Source organism: Salmo trutta, chromosome 2 (assembly GCF_901001165.1).
Source record: "Salmo trutta chromosome 2, fSalTru1.1, whole genome shotgun sequence".
Taxonomy (NCBI): Eukaryota; Metazoa; Chordata; class Actinopteri; order Salmoniformes; family Salmonidae; genus Salmo; species Salmo trutta.
In genome coordinates, this window is record NC_042958.1 from 58,807,404 (window position 1) to 58,833,435 (window position 26,032).

The 26,032-nt window shown below is 42.4% G+C and overlaps 2 protein-coding genes across 6 annotated transcripts in view; both read left to right on the top strand.

Annotated features, from left to right (window-relative positions):
* The window catches only part of LOC115158895 (gamma-tubulin complex component 2), a 14,870-nt gene extending 981 nt beyond the window's left edge, over positions 1 to 13,889 (top strand). For both annotated transcript variants that reach the window (XM_029708327.1, XM_029708319.1), the window contains exons 2-18: positions 264 to 421; positions 510 to 638; positions 747 to 923; positions 1,166 to 1,325; positions 2,822 to 3,029; positions 4,178 to 4,377; positions 5,411 to 5,600; positions 5,780 to 5,925; positions 6,094 to 6,274; positions 7,205 to 7,385; positions 9,126 to 9,298; positions 9,524 to 9,652; positions 9,760 to 9,880; positions 10,208 to 10,351; positions 10,560 to 10,688; positions 12,786 to 12,949; positions 13,247 to 13,889. In XM_029708327.1, coding sequence (XP_029564187.1) covers positions 272 to 421; positions 510 to 638; positions 747 to 923; positions 1,166 to 1,325; positions 2,822 to 3,029; positions 4,178 to 4,377; positions 5,411 to 5,600; positions 5,780 to 5,925; positions 6,094 to 6,274; positions 7,205 to 7,385; positions 9,126 to 9,298; positions 9,524 to 9,652; positions 9,760 to 9,880; positions 10,208 to 10,351; positions 10,560 to 10,688; positions 12,786 to 12,949; positions 13,247 to 13,322 — 2,658 coding nt within the window. In that variant the 5' untranslated portion in view covers positions 264 to 271 and the 3' untranslated portion in view covers positions 13,323 to 13,889. The remainder of the gene's footprint in view (positions 1 to 263; positions 422 to 509; positions 639 to 746; positions 924 to 1,165; positions 1,326 to 2,821; positions 3,030 to 4,177; positions 4,378 to 5,410; positions 5,601 to 5,779; positions 5,926 to 6,093; positions 6,275 to 7,204; positions 7,386 to 9,125; positions 9,299 to 9,523; positions 9,653 to 9,759; positions 9,881 to 10,207; positions 10,352 to 10,559; positions 10,689 to 12,785; positions 12,950 to 13,246) is intronic.
* A 1,882-nt stretch (positions 13,890 to 15,771) lies between these two features.
* On the top strand, positions 15,772 to 24,232 carry LOC115158916 (disintegrin and metalloproteinase domain-containing protein 8). Of its 4 annotated transcripts, none has more exons than XM_029708345.1 (23): positions 15,772 to 15,886; positions 16,201 to 16,307; positions 16,456 to 16,529; positions 16,628 to 16,706; positions 16,843 to 16,919; positions 17,289 to 17,487; positions 17,633 to 17,698; positions 17,793 to 17,855; positions 18,100 to 18,269; positions 18,509 to 18,733; positions 18,853 to 19,030; positions 19,295 to 19,384; positions 20,525 to 20,720; positions 20,970 to 21,072; positions 21,273 to 21,444; positions 21,564 to 21,644; positions 21,739 to 21,823; positions 21,908 to 22,028; positions 22,143 to 22,317; positions 22,601 to 22,648; positions 22,760 to 22,810; positions 22,945 to 23,286; positions 23,502 to 24,232. In XM_029708345.1, the coding sequence occupies exons 1-23, from the start codon at positions 15,841 to 15,843 to the stop codon at positions 23,559 to 23,561; spliced, it is 2,808 nt and encodes a 935-aa protein (XP_029564205.1). In that variant the 5' UTR covers positions 15,772 to 15,840; the 3' UTR covers positions 23,562 to 24,232. The 4 variants fall into 4 exon arrangements, with proteins under 4 accessions (XP_029564205.1, XP_029564216.1, XP_029564232.1 ...); XM_029708356.1 differs by having other exon boundaries at positions 22,945 to 23,265; XM_029708372.1 differs by having other exon boundaries at positions 22,945 to 23,265; positions 23,447 to 23,576.
* Positions 24,233 to 26,032: the final 1,800 nt, after the last annotated feature.

A 26,032-nucleotide genomic window follows, 5' to 3' on the forward strand; every position in this document is an offset into this window, starting at 1 on the left:
TCAATTCGTTATACTAAAGCCAGAAAGGGCAGCCACTACAATCTAAAGCATCATCAGTTGTGTCCTTATGTAGCCAGAGAAGCTGCAACATCAGTACGAGGGTGGAGGGGAGGGACATATTGATAGATAGCAATCAGCCACATTCATTTATAAATGTGCGTGCTTTACTTTTAACTGCCATTATTAAACTGATACGCTAACTGTTAGAGTTGAACTTGACAGAGGTTTGATTATTTAGTTATTGACCTTTCTCATTTCAACAGCCTTAGCCATGAGTGAGTTTCGGATACATCATGACGTCAACGAGCTGCTCAGTCTGCTTCACGTGCGAGGAGGTGATGGAGCGGAAGTGTATATTGATTTACTGCAGAAGAACAGGACACCGTATGTCACCACAACAGTGTCTGCACACAGTGCAAAGGTGATTGACCGGGAAATTATTGGCACATTTTGTAAAGGTTTATGCTCTTTCTACCAATATCCTTGACTAATTCAACTTTGATTCTCAGGTCAAAATAGTAGAGTGTTCCAAGACGCCAGAGGACTTCCTAAGGAAATATGATGAGCTCAAGTCAAAAAATGTCCGCAACCTGGACCCACTGGTCTACCTCCTATCAAAGCTTAGCGAGGACAAAGAGGTAATCATTTTGCATATGTTACTCAGAGGCTGACAATTCCTACACTGTTTAATTTACAGTACAGTATTATGTCCTAATAACAATGTGTTGTGTGTTAATATTTTTCAGACGCTCCAATGTCTGCAACAGAATGCCAAAGAAAGGTCTGAAGCATCTGGTAATGTGACATCAAGTACAAGCACATCCTTTGCTATCCCTCAAACCAGCACCAAGATGTCAATGCAGGAACTGGAAGAGCTGCGCAAGAAGCTGGGAAACGTCACTGCCAGCTCCAACGTGCCCCAGGTGTGTACTCGCATAATTTGAAAGGTTACTTATAATTAGGGACAGGATATTTTCTGGCCCTTTTTATAGTCTGTTACATAGTTGTAAGCTAGGGTCTGGAGTTTTTCCTGGTGAAGTCATGTAGTCAGAAAAGACTCCTGGCCCGCCGCGTATGACTACTTCAAGTGGGCCCGACCAAATAGTTTTGAAAAGGCTAGAGTTGAATACATCTAAGTTCTACTACTTGTCCTCCATCTTTACAGTCGGCTGAAGTCACACGAAAGATGCTGAGGGACAGACACAACAAAAAGAACCCCACTCAGCCCAACCCAGTGTTTCCAAACTGGGTGTATGACCGGCCTGCTCTCATCGGGGACTTCATCACCGGTGCCACACCAGCAGGAGACCCAGCAGTGGCCGTTGGTATGAATGTTCTTCATATGTCTCACTTTGACACATTTTGATAGATTTCATGAAGTTTGTGCATACAGTGTTTTCAGAAAGTATTCATACCGCTTGACCTATTCCTCATTTTGTTTTTACAGCCTGAATTCTAAATTGATAACATTTATTATTTTTCTCACATATCTACACACAATACCCCATAATGACAAAGTGAAACATGTTTTTAGAAATGTTTGCTAATTTATTGAAAATTAAATACAGACATATCAAATTCAGATAAGTATTCACACCCCTGAGTCAATACATGTTAGAATCACCTTTGGCAGCGATTACAGTTGCGAGTCTTTCTGGGTAAGTCTCTAAGAGCTTTGCACACTTGGATTGTACAATATTTGCACATTTATTATTTTACCAATTTTTCAAGCTCTGCCAAATTGGTTATTGATCATTGCTAGACAACCATTTTCATGTCTTGCCATAGATTTTAAAGCAGATTTAAGTCAAAACTTGGGAACATTCACTGTCTTCTTGGTAAGCAACTCCAGTGTATAATTGGCCTTGTGTTTTAGGTCATTGTCCTGCTGAAAGGTGAATTCATCTCCCAGTGTCTGGTGGAAAGCAGACTGAATCAGGTTTTCCTCTAAGATATTGTCTGTGCTTAGCTCCATTCCGTTTCTTTTTTATCCTCAAAAACTCCCCAGTCCTTAACGATTAGAAGCATACCCATAACATAATGCAGCAACTACTCTGCTTGAAAATATGGAGAGTGGTACTCAGTAATGTGTTGTATTGGATATTCCCCAAACATAACACTTATATTCAGGACATAAAGTGAATTGCTTTGCCACATTTTTCACAATGTTGTTGATCCATCCTCAGTAATCTCCTATCACAGCCATAAACTCTGTATTGGTTTTAAAGTCACCATTGGTCTCATGGTGAAATCCCTGAGCGGTTTCCTTCCTCAACGGCAACTGAGTTAGGAAGGACGCCTGTATCTTTGTAGTGGCTGGGTGTATTGATACACCATCCAAAGTGTAATTAATAACTTCACCATGCTCAAAGGGATATTCAATTACAGTTTTCTTTTCTCACTCGCCTGTGGAACTTACAGATAATTGTATGTGCGTGGTACAGAGATGAGGTAGTCATTAAAAAATCATGTTAAACACAATTATTGCACACAGTGAGCCCATGCAACTTATTATATGACTTGTTTTAAGCCATTTTTAGCCATTTGACTCAAGACATTTCAGCTATTTGTTTTTAATACATTTGTAACAATTTCTAAAAACAACATTCCACTTTGACATTATGGGGTATTGTGTGTAGGCCAGTGACCCAACATCTCTATTTAATCCATTGTAAATTCAGGCTGCAAGATAACAAAATGTGGAAAAGGTCAAGGGGTGTGAATACTTTCTGAAGGCAGTGACTGCTCATTTTTATGTACAGTATGCAATAACAAAATGTGTGAAAATGTACCTCAAATCTCTTTGGTGTTTTATGATCAGGTACAATGCCCCTGCCAGCCCAGGAGCAGGCTTTGGTTGATGATCTGTTGTTTGTGCTGATCGGTGTGGATGGCAGAGACATCACAGCCCAGCCTGTCCTCGGGAGGCAGAACCGCTCCTTTATTGTTGACCCCAGCCTTGACATGTCCATCAAGGAGCTGGTCAATAGGATACTACCAGTCGCCTCATACTACTCTACTATAACACGGTGAGTGAACTTTAACAAGGAAATATACACTGAGTGTACAAAAAATTAAGGCCTTTCCTAATATTGAATTACACCCCCCTTTTGCCCTCGGAACAGCCTCAATTCGTCAGAACATGGACTCTATAAGGTGTTAAAAGTGTTCCACAGGGATGCTGGCCCATGTTGACTAATGCTTCTATAATGAAAATGTTATGATTAAAGGTTTGACTAAATGATTTCACCCTGAAAATGTTTAACCGAGTGATTATAAGATGAAGGTACTAATGTGTGTAGGAAAAGTTTAAGCTTAAGGATTTAGTAATGTAAACAAGACATTCAAGAAAAAAGGGGAACTGTTAACAGACAGCAGACAACTTGTGACCACTGTGAAACTAATAACAGGAAGAAGGTCTCCCCACCCAGGGACGGGAGAAACCTTTAGGCTTACAGTAGATTATGTAACATGGGGCAGGATATGATAAGCAATGTATGTGATGGAGAGGACTTGTAAATAAGCATTGACAGTGTTAAAGAAGAGGAGGAGGCATCTGTAAGGGGTATGACATATGATATGACCAAATGTTAGGTATAAAAGGCTGTGTACATTGTATGATATTCAGAGCTCTCGTGAATAAACTTGGTTGATTATTGTAGGCTGGGCCTCCGTCTGTGTCATTTAACCAGAACCTTACGAACTCTGGGGTGCAGACTGAGTAGTTTAATTGAAGTTCAGTTTATGAACATTGGGAACAAAATTCTCATAACAGCTTCCCACGGTTGTGTCAAGTTGGCTGGATGAACTTTGGGTGGTGGACCATTCTCGATACACACAGGAAACTGTTGAGTGTGAAAAACCCAGCAATGTTGCAGTTCTTGACACAAACTGGTGCGCCTGGCACCTACTACCACCCTCTCAAGGCATAACAATCCTTCTTTAACCTGTCTCCTCCCCTTCATCTACCCTGATTGAAGTGGATTTAACAAGTGACATCAGTAAGGGATCATAGCTTTCACCTGGATTCACCTGGTCAGTCTGTCATGTTTTGTTTCTGCGGGACTCAAGTTGTGATCCTTACACCATCTGGAGATGTATCATGTGGCTTGCGTTGGCAAACAATTTGTTTGTGTTTTGTCTGGTATAACAGTTTGGCTGTGTTTATGACTGGCAGCTTCACTGAGGAGAAGTCGTCCTTTGAGTACGGCCAGGTGAACCACGCCCTGACGGCGGCCATGAGGACCCTGATGAAGGAGTACCTGATCCTGGTGACCCAGCTGGAGCACCTCCACAGGCAGGGCATGCTCTCCCTGCAGAAGCTCTGGTTCTACATCCAGCCTACCATGAGGACCATGGAGATCCTAGCCTCCATTGGTAAAGCTGTCATGATCATACAATACAATAAATCGTATATATAAACAGAGTATACCAAACATTAGGAACACCTTCCTAATATTGAGTTGCACCCGCCCCCTTTGCCTTCAGAACAGACTCAATTTGTCGGGGCATGAACTCTACAAGGTGTCAGAAGCGTTCCATGGGGATGCTGGTCTGTGTTGACTCCAATGCTTCCTACAGTTTTGTCAAGTTGGCAGAATGTCCTTTGGGTGGTGGACCATTCTTGATACACAGGGGAAACTGTCGAGCATGAAAAGCCCAGCAGCATTGTAGTTTTTGACAAACCGGGTGCACCTGGCACCTACAACCATACCCCATTCAAAGGCACTCTGAATGGCACACATACACAATCCATGTCTCAAGACTTAAAAATCCTTCTTCAGCAGTCTCCTCACCTTCATCTACACTGATTTGAAGTGGATTTAACAAGTGACATCAACACAGGATCATAGCTTTCACTTGGATTCACCTGATCAGTCTGTGTCATGAAAAGAGCAGGTGTTCTTAATGTTTTATACACTCAGTGTATGATCCTTATGCATCATATATACACTACCAGTCAAAAGTTTGGACACACCTACTCAAGGGTTTTTCTTTACTTTTCCTATTTTCAGCATAATAGTGACAACATCAAAACTATTAAATAACACATTTGGAATCATGTAGTAACCAAAAAAGTGTTAAACAAATCAAAATAGATTTTAGATTCTTCAAAGTAGCTACCCTTTGCCTTGATGACAGCTTTGCACACGCTTGGCATTCTCTCAACCAGCTTCATGAGGTAGTCACCTGGAATGCATGTCAATTAACAGGTGTGCCTTGTTAAAAGTTAATTTGTGGAATTTCTTGATTCCATTCCATATACACACACTTATATTCTGGTTTGTTGGTAGCTATATCTGCATTGCACTTTTGGACATTCAATTGTATTATTGCTTTTTAGATCGATCTGTCAGAGGTGTTATGCCGGTATTGATAATCAGTGGGTTGCATGTTCTGTTTCGCAAAGCCTCCTCGGTGGACAAAGGAGACTGCATGGGTGGGTCGACGTTGAGCCTCCTTCACGATCGTACCTTCAACTACACTGGAGACAGTCAAGCCCAGGAACTGTGCCTCTACCTCACGAAAGCAGCTAGTGTGCCTTACTTTGAGATACTGGAGAAATGGATCTATAGAGGCATCATCAAGGACCCTTACAGGTATCGTGTTTTTTTTTTGTGTTTTTTTGTCGTGCAACTCATTTTCCACATTTCTTACATTTAATCAAAAAGGTACTTTTCTATTATGTCACAGACTTGAACATGAATTATGGCAATTTAGATTTTCACACAAGTAGTTAGTTTTGTTCATGTTTTTGTGATTTATTTGACCTTCATAGTGAATTCATGGTTGAAGAGCACGAGCTACAGAAAGAGAAGATCCAGGAGGACTACAACGATAAGTATTGGGATCAGCGGTACACAATCGTACAGCACAGAATTCCATCCTTTCTTCAGAAAATGGCAGACAAAATTTTAAGTACAGGTAAGACGCATCAGATTTGTTCAGATCACCCTTTTAGTGCACCCTGACCATGGCCAGTGCAATTCACAGTGTTTCTTATAGTGTAGAAAACAAGGAGTATCAAGGTCCTGATCATTTGTTGTGGAGTTTGTCTGTTTTTTTTCTTCTTCTTCTCATCCTGTTCTATAGGGAAGTACCTCAACGTGGTGAGAGAGTGTGGCCGGGACGTGACTTGTCCTGATGCTAAGGAGATCCTCTACACTCTCAAGGAGAGAGCCTACGTGGAGCAGATAGAAAAATCATACTACTACGCCAGTAAGGTCCTTCTAGACTTTCTGATGGAGGAGAAGGAGCTGGTCGCACGCCTTAGGTAAACAATAGATCATTCAAGTTTGATAGGGTATTTCTAATTTGTTATGTTCAAATTAAATTGATTTTATCACATGCAACAATGCAGTTGAAGAAATAGAGTTAAGAAAATATTTACTAAATAAATGTAAGTAAATTTTTTTTTTTTAAAGTAACACAAGTAAATTGCATAACAATAACAAGGCTATATACAGGGGGTACCGGTACTGAGTCAATGTGCGGGGGTACATGTTAGTCAAGGTCATTTGTAAAGTGACTATACATAGCTAATAGACAGCGAGTAGCAGCAGTATAAAACAAAGGGGAGCATCAATGTAAATAGTCTGGGTGGCCATTTGATTAATTGTTCGCAATCTTATTGCTTGGAGGTATAAGCTGTTAGGGAGCCTTTTGGTCCTAGACTTGGCGCTCCGGTACCGCTTCCCGTGCGGTAGCAGAGAGAACAGTCTATGACTTGGGTGACTGGAGTCTGACAATTTTTTTTGTCCTTCCTCTGTCACCGCCTAGTATATAGGTCCTGGATGTCAGGTAGATTGGCCCCAGTGATGTACTGGGCCTTATGGTCAGATCCCGAGCAGTTGCCATACCAGGCGGTGATGCAACTGGTCAGGATGCTCTTCGATGGTGCATCTGTAGAACTGTTTGAGGATCTGGGGACCCATGCCAAATCTTTTCAGTCTCCTGAAGGGGAAAAGGTTTTATCATGCCCTTGTCACAACTGTCTTGGTTTGTTTGGACCATGATAGTTCGTTGGTGATGTGGACACCAAGGAACTTGAAACTCTCGACCCGCTCCACTACAGCCCCGTCGATGTTAATGGGGGCCTGTTCAGCCCTCCTTTTCCTGTAGTCCACGATCAGCTCCTTAGTCTTGCTCACATTGAGGGAGAGGTTGTTGTTCAGTTGTATGCTAAGAGATGTATTCTTCCTAGGTCAATCAAGCACTACTTCTTAATGGACAAGGGAGATTTCTTTGTCCATTTCATGGATCTGACAGAAGAGGAGCTGAAAAAGCCAGTGGATGACATTGTCCCTCCCAGACTGGAGGCCTTGCTAGAGCTGGCTCTGAGGATGAGTACTGCTAACACAGACCCATTCAAAGATGACCTGAAGGTAATTATAAACCGTGGTTTTATTTATTTTAAATGTAACCTTTATTTAACTAGGCAAGTCAGTTAAGAAGACGTTCTTATTTACAATGACGGCCTTCCCGGACGACGCTGGGCCAATTGTGTGCCGCTCTATGGGACTCCCAATCACAGCCGGTTGTGATACAGCCTGGATTCGAACCAGGGTGTCTGTAGTGGTGCCTCACTGAGATGCAATGCCTTAGACTGCTGTATCCAGGCACTCCGCATTGCGTCGTGCTAAGAAAAGCTCTTAGCCGTGGTATGTTGGCCATATATCAAACCCCTCTGACCTTCTTGATGAAATATCCTAGACGAGTACCAGTCTGGAATTTATGCTAAATTGATAACAGCAGCACCATCTAGTGGTTACCTTATTCATTCAGTTTCAGTTTTAGAAATGGGTTTAGTTCAATCATCATGACCTAAATACATACTGTACACGGTATGATGCATGCATTATGATGAATAGGCTCGTGTAACCTTCCCAAAATAAGTCTGACCATATTAATGTTTGCTTACAGCAGCTGGGGGCACTATTGACTACTTTGAGGTGAATCTAAAGTCATTTATTATCTTGTTATTCAAATGGTGCATCCATTGCTGTTTGCTGCACTCTAGCACAGTAATAGAAAATTGCTGAGGGGCAGAATCACAGTTGTATAGCAGGGATGGGCAACTTTGATGGAGGTGGGGGCCACCAAAAATCTGAACTCCTCACGAGGGGCCGCAGTGGCTCATGGGTCTGCGTACCCACATCCATAACCACACATGCAGTCAGAGCCGGCCCTGGCCTTTTGGGTGCTTTAGAGTACATTTTCTGCAATTCTACACATTTTGCCATAGAGTGGAGAGAAATGTTTTTAATATGATATCTGAGCAAAGTGGGAGACAACAACACCTCCGCCACGTTGATCTTCAACAGGGGCCCCACAGGGGTGCGTGCTCAGCCCCCTCCTGTACTCCCTGTTCACCCATGACTGCCCGGACACCCACATCTCCAAATGAACCATCAAGTCCGCTGACGACACAACAGTGACAACTGTTGATTACCAACAGCGACGAGACCGCCTACAGTGAGGAGGTGAGAGTCCTGGTAGAGTGGTGCCAGGATCCACATCGACGGGCCGCAGTGGAGAGGGTCATAAGCTTCAAGTTCCTCAGCGTGCACATCACTGACAACCTGAAATGGTCCCTTCACACAGACCGTGTGGTGAAGAAGGCGCAATAGCGCCTCTTAAACCTCAGGAAGCTGAAGAAATTTGGCTTTGCCCCGAAGACCCTCACAAACTTCTACAGATGCACCATTGAGAGCATCCTGTCGGGCTGTATCACCGCCTGGTACCGCAATTGGACCGTCCACAACCGCAGGGCTCTCCGGAGGGTGGTTCCGTCAGCCCAACTCATCACCGGGAGAACACTGCCTGCCCTCCAGGACATCTACAGCCCCCGGTGTCACAGGAAGACCAAGAAGATCATCAAGGACCTCAGCCACCCGAGCCATGGCCTGTTCACCCCGCAAATTGTTCACCCTGTTCACTGCCTTAATTTTGCTGGACCCAAGGATAGGGATCCATAATATATATTATTTTTGGAAGAGGGGAAATTGCGATCTATAGGCTATACATATAAAAGACTTAAGTTTAACAACTGGTATGTAATGTGACTGTTTTGGGAGGGGCATCACACTGAACTCTTCCACTCACCCTCTGGTCCTGTTTCCCAGATTGACCTGATGCCACATGACGTGATCACCCAACTGCTGCGGGTGCTGGCCATCGAGACCAAGCAGGAGAAGGCCATCATCAATGCCGACCCCACCGAGGTGGCCCTCAGCGGCCTGGAGGCCTTCTCCTTCGACTACATCGTCAAGTGGCCGCTGTCACTCATCATCAACAGGTCGGTACACTGGGCCTATATCCAAGACCAGGTCTTCTGACCTCGTTATGACTTCCTGGTTAAATGAAGGCTAAAAAAAGCTCACTTGAAGATGGGATTAAAATAAAAAATATATACTTTTCTACCCTAATGTAGCTTTTCTCAATCTATTGAGACCCCCCCCAGGGCATGCTAAATGCCAATACTATAACCATGTGTTCTGATTCCGAGTTTGTATTTTTCTAGGAAAGCGCTTACGAGATACCAGATGCTATTCCGCCACATTTTTTACTGCAAACATGTCGAGAGGCTGTTGTGCAACGTGTGGATCAGCAACAAAACAGCCAAGCAGTACGCCTTGCACAGGGCCAAGTGGTGAGTTGACGAAACTTCTTCACTTGACTTCCTTGTTTGTTCCTCTTAGTGCCAACTTCCTAATAGCAAGATCTAATATGAGCTATCTGGTATCCTCCTCCCTGAAGGTTTGCAGCAGCGTTTGCCCTGAGGCAGCGCATGCTGAACTTTGTCCAGAACATCCAGTACTACATGATGTTTGAAGTCATGGAGCCCACCTGGCATATCATGGAGAACAACCTGAAATCTGTGAGTGGAAAGGAACCAAGGCTGCTCCCCACCTTGATAGCATTCAGTGCTATCATGTATCAGCCTATAGCTACTTGTGGCGTAATTGTTCTGTGCCTAGTGTAGTAGATTGGCATCCATTACAAATGTCAGCCACAAGCCTTTACTTTGCTTTGACCTAAGATTGTTGCGGTCAAACGTTTTGTTTCCAGTCCCCATTTTCAATATTACATTCATTTAAAATGCTCCTAATAACTGCATGCTGCAGTTTAGTGCACACTGTCATAACCATGCCAAGCCCTGCATTGACCAGGAATGCCCTAATATAGTCCACGTTGTCTCTCTCAGGCCTCCAACATAGACGACGTGCTGTGTCATCACACCAGCTTCCTGGACAACTGCCTGAAGGACTGCATGCTGACCAATCCAGAGCTGCTGAAGATCTTCTCCAAGCTCATGTCCGTGTGTGTCATGTTCACCAACTGTATGCAGGTTAGTGGATGTGGAACTACAAAAACTGGGAATGTCAAGGCAGCTTGTTGTAGCTTACACGTAATGGTATTGTATTTCAATTAAATACAAATACATGCAACTCATGCACATTAGAAGTATTGTGATATGTAGCCTAATACCCCCCAGTGTGACTATAGTGTCTCTCACTGCTGATCCTTATTAAATGTGTGTCTGTTTCCTGGTGTAGCGCTTCACCCAGAGCATGAAGCTGGACCGGGAGATGAACCGTCTGTCTCTGGAGCACGGCACCATGGAGGGTCCTCCCACCCAGAGCGAACGCACCGTGGAGCAAGAGAAGAAGAGGCTCACCTCCAAGGTAACTACACACATACTCACTCATCTGGAGCAGATACTCACTACTATAAACAACTTGAAGCATGGCTTTCAAAGGTAAAAACATCAAAGTATGACATGGGTTTTACCTGGGTATGTTACATAGAACAACAACCAAATACAAGAGTATCGTAATGATGTCAATGGACGTTTTGTATTCTGTCTCAAGTACGATCTATCAAATATAACATGACTGTATCCCAATCTGAAAATGTCTTTACCTACAGTAGAAGTCGGAAGTTTACATACACTTACGTTGGAGTCATTAAAACTCCACAAATGTCTTGTTAACAAACTATAGTTTAGTCAAGTCGGTTAGGACATCTACTTTGTGCATGACACAAGTCATTTTTGCAACAATTGTTTACAGACAGATTATTTCACTTATAATTTACTGTATCACAACACCATGGGACCACGCAGCCGTCATACCGCTCAGGAAGGAGACGCGTTCTGTCTCCTAGAGATGAACGTACTTTGGTGTGAAAAGTGCAAATCAATCCCAGAACAACAGCAAAGGTCCTTGTGAAGATGCTGGAGGAAACAGGTACAAAAGTATCTATATCCACAGTAAAACGAGTCCTATATCGACATAACCTGAAAGGCCGCTCAGCAAGGAAGAAGCCACTGCTCCAAAACCGTCATAAAAAAGCCCGACTATGGTTTGCAACTGCACATGGGGACAAAGATCGTACTTTTTGGAGAAATGTCCTCTGGTCTGATGAAACAAAAATAAAACTGTTTGGCCATAATGACCATCGTTATGTTTGGAAGAAAAAGGGGGAGGCTTGCAAATTTTGCAAATTGTATTGGTCACATACACATGGTTAGCAGATGTTAATGTAAGTGTAGCGAAATGCTTGTGCTTCTAGTTCCGACCGTGCAGTAATATCTAACAAGTAACAATTTCACAACAACTACCTTATACACACAAGTGTAAAGGAATGAATAAGAATATGTACATATAAATATATGGATGAGCGATGGCCGAACGGCATAGGCAAGATGCAGTAGATGGTATAGAGTACAGTATATACATATGAGATGAGTAATGTAGGGTATGTAAACATTATTTAAAGTGACTAGTGATACATTTATTGCATCCAAGTTTTAAAGTGGCTAGAGATTTGAGTCAGTATGTTGGCAGCAGCCACTCAATGTTAGTGATGGCTGTTTAACAGTCTGATGGTCTTGAGATAGAAGCTGTTTTTCAGTCTCTTGGTCCCAGCTTTGATGCACCTGTACTGACCTCGCCTTCTGGATGATAGCAGGGTGAACAGGCAGTGGCTCAGATGGTTGTTGTCCTTGATGATCTTTTTGGCCTTCCTGTGACATCGGGTGGTGTAGGTGTCCAACCGTGAAGCACGGGGGTGGCAGCATCATGTTGTGGTGGTGCTTTGCTGCAGGAGGGACTGATGCATTTCACAAAATAAATGGCATCATGAGGGAGGAAAATGATGTGGATATATTGAAGCAACATCTCAAGACCTCGGTCAGGAAGTTAAAGCTTGGTCACAAATGGGTTTTCCAAATGGACAATGACCTCAAGCATACTTCCAAAGTTGTGGCAAAATGGCTTAAGGACAACAAAGTCAAGGTATTGGAGTGGACATCACAAAGCCCTGACCTCAATCCTATAGAAAATTTGTGGGCAGAATTGAAAAAGCGTGTGCGAGCAAGGAGGCCTACAAACCTGACTCAGTTACACCAGCTCTGTCAGGAGGAATAGGCCAAAATTCACCCAACTGATTGTGGAAAGCTTGTGGAAGGCTACCCGAACCGTTTGACCCAAGTTAAACAATTTAAAGGCAATGCTACCAAATACTAATTTAGTGTATATAAACTTCTGACCCACTGGGAATGTGATGAAAGAAATAAAAGCTGAAATAAATCATTCTCTCTACTATTATTCTGACATTTCACATTCTTAAAATAAAGTGGTGATTCTAATTGACATAAGACAGGGAATTTGTACTAGGATTAAATGCCAGGAATTGTGAAAAACTGAGTTTAAATGTATTTGGCAAGGGTGTATGTAAACTTCGGACTTCAACTGTATGTCGTTGTTCCCTGTCGTCAGTTCCTAGCGGAGCACATGGACGCCCTGCAGTCAGACTCGTGCTTCGAAGCCACCATCAGCAAGTTTGACAGCAACTTCAGTACACTGCTCCTGGACCTGCTGGACAAGCTCAGTGTCTACAGCACCAACGACTGTGAGCACAGCATGATTAACATCATCTACCGGTGAGTCTACTACTGCACAGGTCTATCTCTGGTACTGGAGAGATACTGGCTACGCACGCTTTTGTTGCTGCCCAGCACCCACACACCTGATTCAACTGATTAAGGTCCAGACTGAACACTGTGAGAAGTTGGTTATTGGAAATAGGTGTGTTAGTGCCGGGCTGGAACAAAAACCTGCATACTCCGCAGCTCTCCAGGACCGGAGTGGGAAACTCCTGGTCTATAGATGGTTGCTTGAATGGATATGCTAAGATAGTTACAATCCTAGTAAAAACTGCTTTGAATTTGATTCCATAGGTTGGATTTCAACGGGTTCTACACAGAGCGCCTTGAGAGGATGGCTATAGAGAGAAGTCAGAAGGCTTCTGCATAGCATTGTCAAAGTGCGCTTGACGGTAACCCAAGCAATATGTATTTATTTCTCCTACTCCTGCCCATATTATAAAAACCACCCTCAAAGACGACATTTCTCCCCCAGACATTTCTCCACGTATCAAACATAAAACGGTTTAGTGTTTGATTCAAGAAACTATCACCATATATATTGATGTGTTTTGAAACCGGCTCTATGGTGTTTCCCCCTTTAAGAGGGGCATAGGATTAAATAACCCCTTTAAGAGGGGCATAGGATTAAATAACCCCTTTAAGAGGGGCATAGGATTAAATAACCCCTTTAAGAGGGGCATAGGATTAAATAACCCCTTTAAGAGGGGCATAGGATTAAATAACCCATTTAAGAGGGGCATAGGATTAAATAACCCCTTTAAGAGGGGCATAGGATTAAATAACCCATTTAAGAGGGGCATAGGATGAAATAACCATGAACTGTATGCATTTCTCAGAAGAAGTAAAAGAACCTGGACCTCTATAGGGGTAACTTATTTTTTATCTCATGTTTTTTTGTTTGTTTCCTGTGTACAATAAAAAATATTAAATGTTCCCAAGCATTCTCTTTGTCATCTTTGCTTACAGAATTCAAAACACCTAGGACAGTAAACAGTAGGGGGGAATGGGTGCCAAAGGGTTAGTTGAGCCACCCCTTGTTTCTTGGATTTCATGGAGTCTGTGAAGAAGAAACCACTTGGGAAAAGTGGTAAGGAAGTTAGGTCCAAAAAAATGTATTTTTCACCAAGTTAAATACATTTATTGTGTTATAGGTTTCATGATGCTTGTATCTAAACCGAAGTAGATAGTTTTTTAAGACTGTTTCATACATCAGTCGGGGTCTCTATGCTACAATATGAGGTCATATACCTAGCATGAGAGTGCGTCCTTGTAGCGGTGTGGGCTAATATAGTCAGGGCAACAACTACTCTTCCTGGGGTCCAAACACATTAAGCCACTTACATTACATATTAAACAAAAGATAAAACGGTACATCATATAACATTATTACACCACTACATTACAATACAAAATGTATAATACCACTATACAACAATACTACATGTGTGTAGAGTGCGTGCTAACACTTGTGTGTGCATGCGTGTGTCTACCTTTTGTGTGTGTCTCTTCACAGTCCCCGCTGTTCCATAAGGTGTATTTTTACCTGTTTTTAAAATCTGATTCTACTGCTTGCATCAGTTACCTGATGTGGAATAGATTTCCATGTAGTCATGGCTCTATGTAGTACTGTGCACCTCCCATAGTCTGTTCTGGACTTGGGGACTGTGAAGAGACCTCTGTTGGCATGTCTTGTGGGGTATGTATGGGTGTCTGAGCTGTGTGCCAGTAGTTTAAACAGACACCTCGGTGCATTCAGCTTGTCAACACTTCTTACAAAAACAAGTAGTGATGAAGTCATTCTCTCTTCCACTTTGACCCATGAGAGATTGACATGCAGATCATTAATGTCAGCTCAACTTGCTCAATTTCCACATGATTCATTACAAGATTTAGTTGAGGGTTAGGGTTTAGTGAATGATTTGTCCCAAATACAATGCTTTTAGTTAAAAAAAATATTTAGGACTAACTTGTTCCTTGCCACCCACTCTGAAACAAAGTGCAGCTCTTTGTTAAGTGTTACAGTCATTTCAGCCGCTGTAGAAGCTGACGTGGATAGTGGTGAGTCATATGCAGACAAAGACGCTCTGGCCTTACTGAAAGCCAGTGGCATGTCGTTAGTAAAGATTGAAAAAAAGTAACATCATCATGCCCCGTGTATACAAATGGTAAACAAGCAGGGGTCTAGCCCCCTTTGAGGTTCTTGATAGTGAAGGGAAGAAGTCCATTTGAGCAGCAGCAAGGGATGAAAAAAATACACTGAGTGATACTGAAGAGTATCACTCAAATGCAGAGAACTTGCCCACGAATGTGAAGGCGGCTCAATTTACCCTGTCCTTATACTAATTTTACCCCATACCTGGTAAGTTGTGCCAAGAGGTCACTTTTATTTGGACATTATATATTTTCAAAACAGTTATGTTTACATTACATTTTATTATTTACATGGATACTCCACATCCTGAAATCTATGTAAGAAAGAATACTATATTTCCCTTGACCTAGTGATGCTGAATGTAAAAATGGCTAATTTTACCCCACTCACCCCTATTAATAAGGAAGAGGCTATAAGCTGAAGCTTAAACCGACTAGCAAAAACGTAAAACTGATCCTTACCTTAACCCTAACCTTCACCTAATTTTAATCAATTCTGAAATATCGGTTTGGACGTCAGGCGTGGCCTTATAGCGTTTTCAATCATCTCGACCGGTTTTCCGGTAATATGTGAGTGATGTCATGATTGCTACGAGGAATGGCTGCCCCTTGGCGATAACTGACGTCACGGAGAGGCGGCACTGGAAAGAGCTGCTTCATTTCTGTGTTCACTATCAAATTAGTATCGGTGCGTACAGCACATTTGAGAAACTCTGGGATATTACACTCCAGCCATGCGATACACTATATATACTTTCCTGTTATGCATCACGTATTGGGGTAAATTGAAAATATATCATTATGGTTTAATATTTGCTATCTGAAGGTCTTTATATTACATATAATCATATATAATTATAATGAACAACTACAAAAAATAAGGTGTGTTTTACTGTACAGTATTTGTATGCACAGCGACCTAATTAGCCCAAATGTTAATAGCACATTTAGTACTTATTTATAACATTACAAAGTTGATCACTTGTATGATGCTCGTAGTGTGATCAAGGTCTACAGTCTAGACTTTAAATCAATGACAATTACTATAAGGAAAAGATGACTGTTAAAGTAGGTCTGGATGTCTGTTCTTTCAGTTGTACTGGTCAAGGGCGCAAGGAAATTGGATCATGTGGAGCGCTACGATGTAGTCCGACCTCAGAGACTGACTGGTCGGGTCAAAAGAAACATTTTCTCAAACCAGGTGCTTACATCCCGTTATATTTTCTCTATAATTAGGTAATAGTGGTTCCCTGCAAATTAGGGAAATATTTCAAATCCCGATGATGAAGGGTGTTTATAAAGAACAGGATAGCTTTTCATTGTCGACAACTAAACAACGTCTTTGCTAGGTTTATCCTGACGAGTTACAATATGCATTAACCATTGATGGAGAGAACCACACTATTCATCTGGAGAAAAATAGGTAAATCATTTTTAACTGTCCACCAATTACTAGACGAGTTTTGGTAGCATATTTGGTAGCAGTTATATGAATTGTTCTTCTTCTTACTCTTTTCATAGGCAACTTATTGGGAGGCATTACGCTGAAACACAGTATTCAGAAGATGGAAGGCGGGTGACAACATTTCCAAATTATGAGGTATTTAAGCCATTTCAATTAATAGCTTACATTTTGTTGAATTTTTTTAAATTCATTGCATGTTATGCATATTTAATGTGTACAGTATTTTAAGATATGCTCTCAACCAATACTTGTATTCATTTCAACATTTTAGGACCACTGCTATTATCATGGTCATATTCAAGGCATTGAGGATTCATCCGTTAGTGTTGGAATCTGTTCTGGCATTAGGTAAGTGAGATATCTCCATATTTCCTGTTTTCTATCAGCAGTTTCTGAACTTTATGAATCACTTTTGAATGACTTGAATGACTTGACATTTCACTGGAAGTCAAAGTATTCTTTTGAGAAATTCAACATTTCTACATTTCCACAGATGTTTAATAGGAATGACAAACATTTGGGGTTGAAATCATTTTGAAAGAGGTCTTACACATTTAGAAATGTACCTGTCTTTTATGACGTAGTGCCATTTCACCTCCAAGACAATGATTAGAGTTGCTATATCATATCGTTTGAAAGAACAATGCTATGTTCATTGGGGAGAAACTGATTGTCAATGCAACACTTAGAAAACCACCCTCTGATGTGTCTTTCCAGTGGCTTTGTGAGGGCTGAGCAGAAAGTCTACCTGGTTGAACCTTTAGGAGACTCTGCCGATGGGGAGCATGCTCTGTACAGGCAGGAGCACCTCAGAGCCAACAAGACCAGCTGTGGTCACTCCAACGACAGCACGGTCTATGACCATGACCAGGGACCGGCCCCCAGACTCTTAGGCCTCTTCAAGTCCAAAGGCTGGGTACGCAGTTACTTACTAATGCTTCCTTTTTGTTACTTACACAAAACACATCCAAAGTGTTCAGAGATGATGTATGTTGTATTTATCTTGTAAGAAGAGTCCAATGTTTTCTTATCTCTCTCTTTTTTTTCTTTTTTCTTTTTAGAAAAGTAAACCCATCACTGGGCCTCAAAGATTTGTGGAGATGTATCTGGTGGCTGACTATACAGAGGTATGTTATGTATCAATATAGATGTATGTTTTCTGTCTTGTTTCCTGACAGCCTTTGTTGGTGGCTAACCTATGTGTGTTTGTTGTTTTTTCAGTACAAACTATTTGGAAGCAAAACCCAAGGTCGAATGCTGGAAATTGCCAATCATGTTGATAAGGTACCTTTTCAAGGAAGTAATTTTGTGTGTTTGTTTGTGAATGGCTGCATGAGCATAGTTAGGTCAAGGAGTTTTTCTGAGCTGGTCCAGGCTCTAGTTACAGGTACTTAGGATGCTATATTGAATTAGCCTACTGTAATAACAAGGGCCTAGGGCCTGGAGTCCCCCACCCCACCTGTCTCTAGTACATATATCTTATATTAATGAAGGAGTTATTGAAAAGACCTCTGTCTTTACATCCTAGTTGTATCGGCCATTGAACATCCGGGTCATGCTGGTGGGGTTGGAGATATGGACTACTAGGGATCACATTGACGTCACGATCAGTCCTGAGAACACCCTGAATAGGTTTCTCCAGTGGCGCCAAGACGACCTTCTGAAGAGGGCAAAGCATGACAATGCCCAGTTTGTCACGTGAGTAGTTAGCCTTATCTTCTTTGTGTTTGTGTTGTGTGGAAGGAAATGGATTGCAATTAATCACAATCATTTTTCCATTATTCTATTGTTTGGTATTATATGCTGTAAAAAATATCAATATAAAATGTTGTTTTTAATGCAGTGAAACGATGGCCAAATGTCTTGTTTCGGTGGGTTTGCAAAGCTAATGACAGTTCTAAAGCTTTCCTCCAACATTCGGTTGTTGTTTTCAACAGTGGTAAAGATTTCTTGGGCGATACTGTCGGACTGGCAAATAAACTTGCCATGTGCACTGGAAGTTCAGGTGCAGTCAACCAGGACCACAATAGAAACCCTATTGGCGTTGCCTCAACCATCGCTCATGAGATGGGCCACAACCTGGGCATGTCCCATGATACCTCAGGCTGCACCTGTGGGACATCGCTGTCCAACGACAACTGTGTCATGGCAGATCGGGTCAGGTAAATACAAAAACACTCGCACGTTACACATTCACTAACACGTTGACACGGTGAGGAATTCCCTATGTTAGTTATTATGTTAGTCATTCTAAAGTGAGCCATCATTCCCACGCCTTTAGGTCAGAGTACCCAGGGCTGTTTAGTGGCTGCAGTCAGGAGCAGCTGAGTGACTTCCTGGAGAGAGCCAATCCCAGATGTCTGCTGGACACGCCTGGCTCTGATAGGCTGTATGTGGGGCCTGCCTGTGGCAATGCCTTCCTGGACCCGGGAGAAGAGTGTGACTGTGGAACTGTGGAGGTAAGTCAGGCTCACAAGGTGCACTGGCATTGATTATATCGTCTTACACTATTCCACTGACTCAATCCAAGGTTTATCTTTGTTGTAAGGATGATAAAACTTTGCAAAAGCTTATAAAAGGGCGAGAAAAAAATACACACGCATGACTGCTTTGTTTGCACTGTAAATTATACATTTTGGATGACTGACTAAACGATACATTTGGTAGATTAAATCGTTATTTTGTCTTTTGTAATTGATTGGTGTGATTTTTGGCCCTCCTAGGAGTGTAAGAATACCTGCTGTGACCCCACTACCTGTCGCCTCACTGAGGGATCCAGCTGTGCTCATGGAGCATGCTGTGAAAACTGCCAGGTAAGTGCATTTTGTGCATTTTTGTGCATATGTAAAATCCTGGGAAATCTGGGTGCTTTATTAAACCTATGATTAAATGAGTCAGACCAGCTGGTAACGTCCACCTCTGATCTCTCTTTGCTCATCCCGTATGATTGAATGAGTCAGACCAGCTGGTAACGTCCACCTCTGATCTCTCTTTGCTCATCACCGTATGATTGAATGAGTCAGACCAGCTGGTAACGTCCACCTCTGATCTCTCTTTGCTCATCACCGTATGATTGAATGAGTCAGACCAGCTGGTAACGTCCACCTCTGATCTCTCTTTGCTCATCACCGTATGATTGAATGAGTCAGACCAGCTGGTAACGTCCACCTCTGATCTCTCTTTGCTCATCACCGTATGATTGAATGAGTCAGACCAGCTGGTAACGTCCACCTCTGATCTCTCTTTGCTCATCACCGTATGATTGAATGAGTCAGACCAGCTGGTAACGTCCACCTCTGATCTCTCTTTGCTCATCACCGTATGATTGAATGAGTCAGACCAGCTGGTAACGTCCACCTCTGATCTCTCTTTGCTCATCACCGTATGATTGAATGAGTCAGACCAGCTGGTAACGTCCACCTCTGATCTCTCTCTGCTCATCACCACTCAGACAGACACACCCAACCAACTGCAACTAACCAACCAGCAAAAAAACAGAAAATAACATAGCCAGAAGAGAAGTAGTGTTCGGAGAAACCAGGGTTGAAATGGCAGCAATAATACCAGGAAACAGATGCATTTGTTCCCCTTTACTGTACTGCACATATCCTTCCTTAGTATGACAGTCAGGGGACTGTAGGAGGCAGACAAACAAAAAGGTTTAATGGGTCCGCAGTCAAAGATTTTGCATAAACTTTATTATTCAATTTTCTGTATTCTTTTCAGAGCATCAGGGACAGCGTGCACTGACGTTTCAGCAGGCATAGTCAGTCATCAAATACCATTTTTACTGTAAGAACCAAACTTGGCGTCTAACCAAGAATCATACACTTTGCTGTAGTAGTAGAGTCCAATTTTCGTTTTGAAGTTAGCGCTTTGAGCGTAATGTTTGAAAAGCACTGTACAAATATAGTACTTCCTCAACCACTAAACTATTTTTTCTCAATCTTCAGCTGAAACAAGCAGCCAGTTTGTGTAGAAGTGCTGCCGGTGACTGTGACCTGGCAGAGTACTGCACTGGAACTTCAGAGCATTGCCCAGAAGATACCTTTCAGATGAATGGGAAACCTTGTAGCTATGGTCAGGGCTACTGCTACAATGGGCAATGTCCGACACTTCAGCAACACTGCAAGAGACTGTGGGGACCGGGTACTTCTGTCTTTATTGTTTTAAGTACATAGCCAATCATTTACACGGCACTAGTTATGGCACGGCGTAACCATCCAAAACCGTATGATGTTATTTCATTAGCACAAAGCAGAACCCTTCCAGAAAAAAAAAACAGGCCGAGATATAATCTCCTTCGGTCGGTGCAGGTAGAACGTCATATTGTGCAACGATGATCATCTACAGTGAGGATTCATGTCGTGACTGTCACACCTTTCTCTTGTTTTCTAGCGGCACAAGTAGGCATGGATTCCTGCTTTAATCTAAACCTGGGTGGCAATGAAGGAGCCCACTGCGGAAGGACCAAAAATGGCTTTGTTCGCTGCACACCACAGTACGTGCCCGCCCATCTGACTTCCTGTGTTCTGACATTTCCTGTTTCCCATCGAATGTGACCACACAATGTCCCTCCTCGAGGCAATTTACAAATAGAAGAAAACAGATATTACAAGACTTCCATACGTTTGTGCTGTTAAGAAACATGTTGCCATATTTTGACGTCAAATACTAAGTCAATTTGTTTTCTTCTCCTAGGAATATGAAATGTGGAACACTATTTTGCTCTGGAGGAGATGAGTATCCCATCACTGGGCAGAAGGCCTTCTACAGTATGCAGGGAGGGGGGACATGCAACATAGCAGTGGACCAGGATAAGATGCGATCTCTGGACATGGTCCCAACAGGAACTAAATGTGGCATGAAGGAGGTAAGACTGTTTATGAATTCCAAATCACCCCTCAGTAGGGTCTATATGAATTCATGGACACGAATTCATGGTATTCATATGAGAGGGCAAATGAAGTGAACAGTTCTTTGTTTCCACAGGTTTGCTATGATCACAAATGCCAAGATGTCAAAGTCTATGGTCAAACGGAGGACTGTTCATCCAAATGTCACAACAATGGGGTGAGTGCATTGGCAGTCGATTTTCGAGTCGTTAGTAAAACTTAGCTAGAATTGTATGGACCCAATCATCACACACTGTGCGCTCTTTTGTTAGGTGTGCAACAACAAGGGACAGTGTCACTGTGACCCAGACTGGGCTCCACCCTACTGTGACGTCAAGTATTCAGACTTGCCTCGAGGTACGCCTCATTCACTCTGTTGTGACATGCATTGTTGTTCATGAAAATTAACATCTTAATGATTGGTTATGTTTTGCTTTGCAGACGGGTTTGGGGTGGTAACTGGCATCTCAGCAGCAATAGCTGTGTTGTTGCTGCTCACTTTCCTGGTTGCAGGACTGATGTGCTGCAAGAAAAACAAGAGAGAAAACTACACCTCCAAAAGGTGAGTTTTTTTCCACGAACATACACATTTTTAAAACGAATTGTTAATGCCACTTCGCAGTTGTCATTTGAAATGATTTGGTACATAATCAACATATTGATGTGCGATGCGCAGGAAAGTCCACTCTACCTCCGGCCAGTTGAACCCAATGTTCCGGGAGAGGGGTGCGAAGGGCAAACCTCTGAACAAGCCCCCCCAAATTAGCCAACCCACCTTCATGGAGTCATCTGCAACACAAGCCTGCACCGCTCTGTTTGTCACTGTGGTCCCTTCCAGGCCCCCTCCACAGGTGAGCTACATTACCACAAGTTAACATTATCTTAGAATTACCAGTACTCCAGGCTGACTGATGAAGACCTTTTATGTGGAGTTACTAGTATTATCATACATGTGTGTAGTTCCTATGTAAAATATATTGATAGCAACAAGAAGTGAAACAGCTGCTGAACTCATAAAGATAGCCTGCCTAAAGTTAACGTTGGTATATTTGGAATAGACCAGGGATATTTGGAAAGAAAAATAAATGCCAATTAAATGGAGAGGAATATTTATGAGAAAATGTTGTCTTGCAGCCACCAAAGAGCTTGCCTGCAGTGCAGCCACAGTCTCGCATTGAAGCGGTGAGCTATGCCAATTGAAATAACTAAATGTATCATATTAATAAACTCTGGAATCTTAGAAATGTATTCTGCAGTGCCAAACTCATACAAGCATTTTTATTTGATCATCAGACTAAACCTCTACCTCCATCAAAGCCTTTGCCGACTCTGAGTAGCAAACCGGTGAGTCATTCCAGCCATTACGATGACTAACATGTTAACAACATGGTATAACAACTGTTATAACAAGTACCTACATGGTCTCCACACAGTCTAATCATGAACTGATTGTCAATTGTTTTATATTGTTCTATTAGAAAATCAAGCCTGTCGTCCCAGTGTCTCCAGTCAAGTCCAGTCCTTACCCAGTGTCTCCAGTCAAGTCCAGTCCTTACCCAGTGTCTCCAGTCAAGTCCAGTCCTTACCCAGTGCCTCCAGTCAAGCCCAGTCCTTACCCAGTGCCTCCAGTCAAGTCCAGTCCTTACCCAGTGCCTCCAGTCAAGTCCAGTCCTTACCCAGTGCCTCCAGTCAAGTCCAGTCCTTACCCAGTGTCTCCAGTCAAGTCCAGTCCTTACCCAGTGTCTCCAGTCAAGTCCAGTCCTTACCCAGTGCCTCCAGTCAAGCCCACAGCACCAAAGGTACCCAGCAAATATCCACAAGTAATTGTTTATCTAACACATTTTTCGTAGTTGTGTCTCGCAAATTCTTCATAGCAGTTAGATAAAAAAAAAAAATTATCTTCTGAAACCATTGCATTGCAGGAAAGTCAAAGTAAAAAAAATGTAAACATTTTGTGTTCGTAATTCTTTGCGTAACCAGAAATGAAGGGCACGTTTCAAGATGGCCGTCTAATTGATCCCTGTGTGTTGAGCAGACCTCAGGAGGAGCAAGCCACAAGATTGCACTGAAGCCTCCCCCCATGCCACGTCGATGATGACTGCTGCATGGAGCAGTATGGTGACTCATAGGAAGACAAGGCTTTGAGGAGGAGCCTAGTCCATGTTTCAGGCTCTAGGAGGTCCTGGAGGACCGAGCCTAAAGTCAACTGTGGAGAATGTCTTTGAAGACTCAACATCAACATGGTGGTGTCTCAAAATGTCCTCCTCAAACCACTGTGGAAAAGTGGTTTGGAAAATGCTGGAACAGAATTGCTGGTGCATTTCTAACACAGTGGTTTTTTTTGTTTTGTTTTTTACAATAATTGTGTATAATTATTATTATTCTTTTTTACAGTAGACCACTCCCTTTTAAATAAACCTAGCAGTTGTACTTGTTTTTATAGGCTGCTTCAAAAAAGAAGGGAGAGCCTCATGCTGCCTTCATGGAATTGTACATATGAATGTTCATTTTAAGTTGTGCTCAAGCCATTGTGTCTTTTTTTTTTAAACGAAAATGTATTTATTACATTGATATTAGTTCTTTTTTGAAAGATATTACTAATGAATATTACAAGTGAGAGAGAGATAGGCTTACTGAAATGAAATACTGTACTGTATTATACCTGCTTATTGTGACATGTGCAATAATTCAGTCCAATGCATCCTTGACTTCAAATGGCCTAGGAAACTGTTGATTGTAATACAAATAAAAATGTGCCTAAACAAATCCATAGTGTTTGTCTTAGTTTTATCAGACACTACTCATCTCAGCCCAGAAGTAGGACAGAGAAAAAGGGGAGAACACTGTTTATGTTAAAGAAAAGCTAAAAGAAATGTTTACATATTCATTGCATTCCTTCATCTGACAGTACAATCATTCATTTTTTTTATGATAAGCTAATGCTCGAGTGGAACTGAATAGCTTTACTCAGACAGAATTCACCAAGGAGTCATCTAGTTAATTGCACGATGAGCCAAAAGCAGAAAAGTCTCACTAGCTAAGAGCATTAGTTCCACAGTACTTCATGGTTTCATAATATCTCTTGCCGTTAGGCACTTGTTTTTGTTAACATGCTGCAGCACCGCTCTGTGTCAAGCACGGCAGTCATGGGGTGCACGAGTCTGTGGGAAACAAGCTGAGGAGCACACAGGATTTCATACATGCTCAATGAATAGTGAATCATTGTCAACCTCCAGTCAGTGGGCTGGAGGTTGACAATATAGTATGTATCTCACTAGAACAATACAGTATTCACTAACAGGTTGTGTTTGTTGCAACCAAAAGAACAGGAAATGCCCTCAGTTGCTCCAGGAAGAAGCTTGACCCATCAATATATTGCGCAATTGCTACATCTAAGAGAACAAAAACAGCTCAGTGACAAATTCAGTTTTGATTCTGCCAATATCTAATTCGATGGCAAAAGTGCCAAAGGGAAACGTTGCATTAAAGCCCCAATCAGTAAGATTTCTAGTCTGACAGTGTGTCTTAAGCCCCGTTTATACCTGGCGCTAAAATGCCTCCTTGGTCCTGATCTTGTCCACGTTCTGATTGTGCCCACATTTTCAGATATGCGTTTACACGTAGTATTTAAAGGTGTCTCTTATCTGTCCACTGTGTCTGCATTGGTCCCTTCCTTTATGCAACGGCAGTCTTCAATTACTCATTTTATCTCCCTTGATATCTCTGGTGTTAATAGCCTGAAACCATTCCTAAAATATCCCTCATTCATTCTGGTGGGGTCATGATGGGAACACTCATCCAATGAAAGAACAATCATTGATGGACCATCATTTCAAGTGTAATATGTCATATGATAATATATACTGCTCAAAAAAACAAAGGGAACACTTAAACAACACAATGTAACTCCAAGTCAATCACACTTCTGTGAAATCAAACTGTCCACTTAGGAAGCAACACTGATTGACAATAAATTTCACATGCTGTTGTGCAAATGGAATAGACAACAGGTGGAAATTATAGGCAATTAACAAGACACCCCCAATAAAGGAGTGGTTCTGCAGGTGGTAACCCCAGACCACTTCTCAGTTCCTATGCTTCCTGGCTAATGTTTTGGTCACTTTTGAATGCTGGCGGTGCTTTCACTCTAGTGGTAGCATGAGACAGAGTCTACAACCCACACAAGTGGCTCAGGTAGTGCAGCTCATCCAGGATGGCACATCAATGCGAGCTGTGGCAAGAAGGTTTGCTGTGTCTGTCAGCGTAGTGTCCAGAGCATGGAGGCGCTACCAGGAGACAGGCCCGTACATCAGGAGACGTGGAGGAGGCCGTAGGAGGGCAACAACCCAGCAGCAGGACCGCTACCTCTGCCTTTGTGCAAGGAGGAGCAGGAGGAGCACTGCCAGAGCCCTGCAAAATGACCTCCAGCAGGCCACAAATGTGCATGTGTCTGCTCAAACGGTCAGAAACAGACTCCATGAGGGTGGTATGAGGGCCCGATGTCCACAGGTGGGGGTTGTGCTTACAGCCCAACACCGTGCAGGACGTTTGGCATTTGCCAGAGAA

Coding starts and splice junctions, on each gene's coding strand:
- LOC115158916 (XM_029708345.1), top strand. CDS start 15,841: ATGCGATACACTATATATACTTTCCTGTTATGCATCACGTATTGGG. Junction 19,031..19,294: donor GTGACTGTGGAACTGTGGAG/GTAAGTCAGGCT, acceptor TGGCCCTCCTAG/GAGTGTAAGAATACCTGCTG. Junction 21,445..21,563: donor CTAAATGTGGCATGAAGGAG/GTAAGACTGTTT, acceptor TTGTTTCCACAG/GTTTGCTATGATCACAAATG.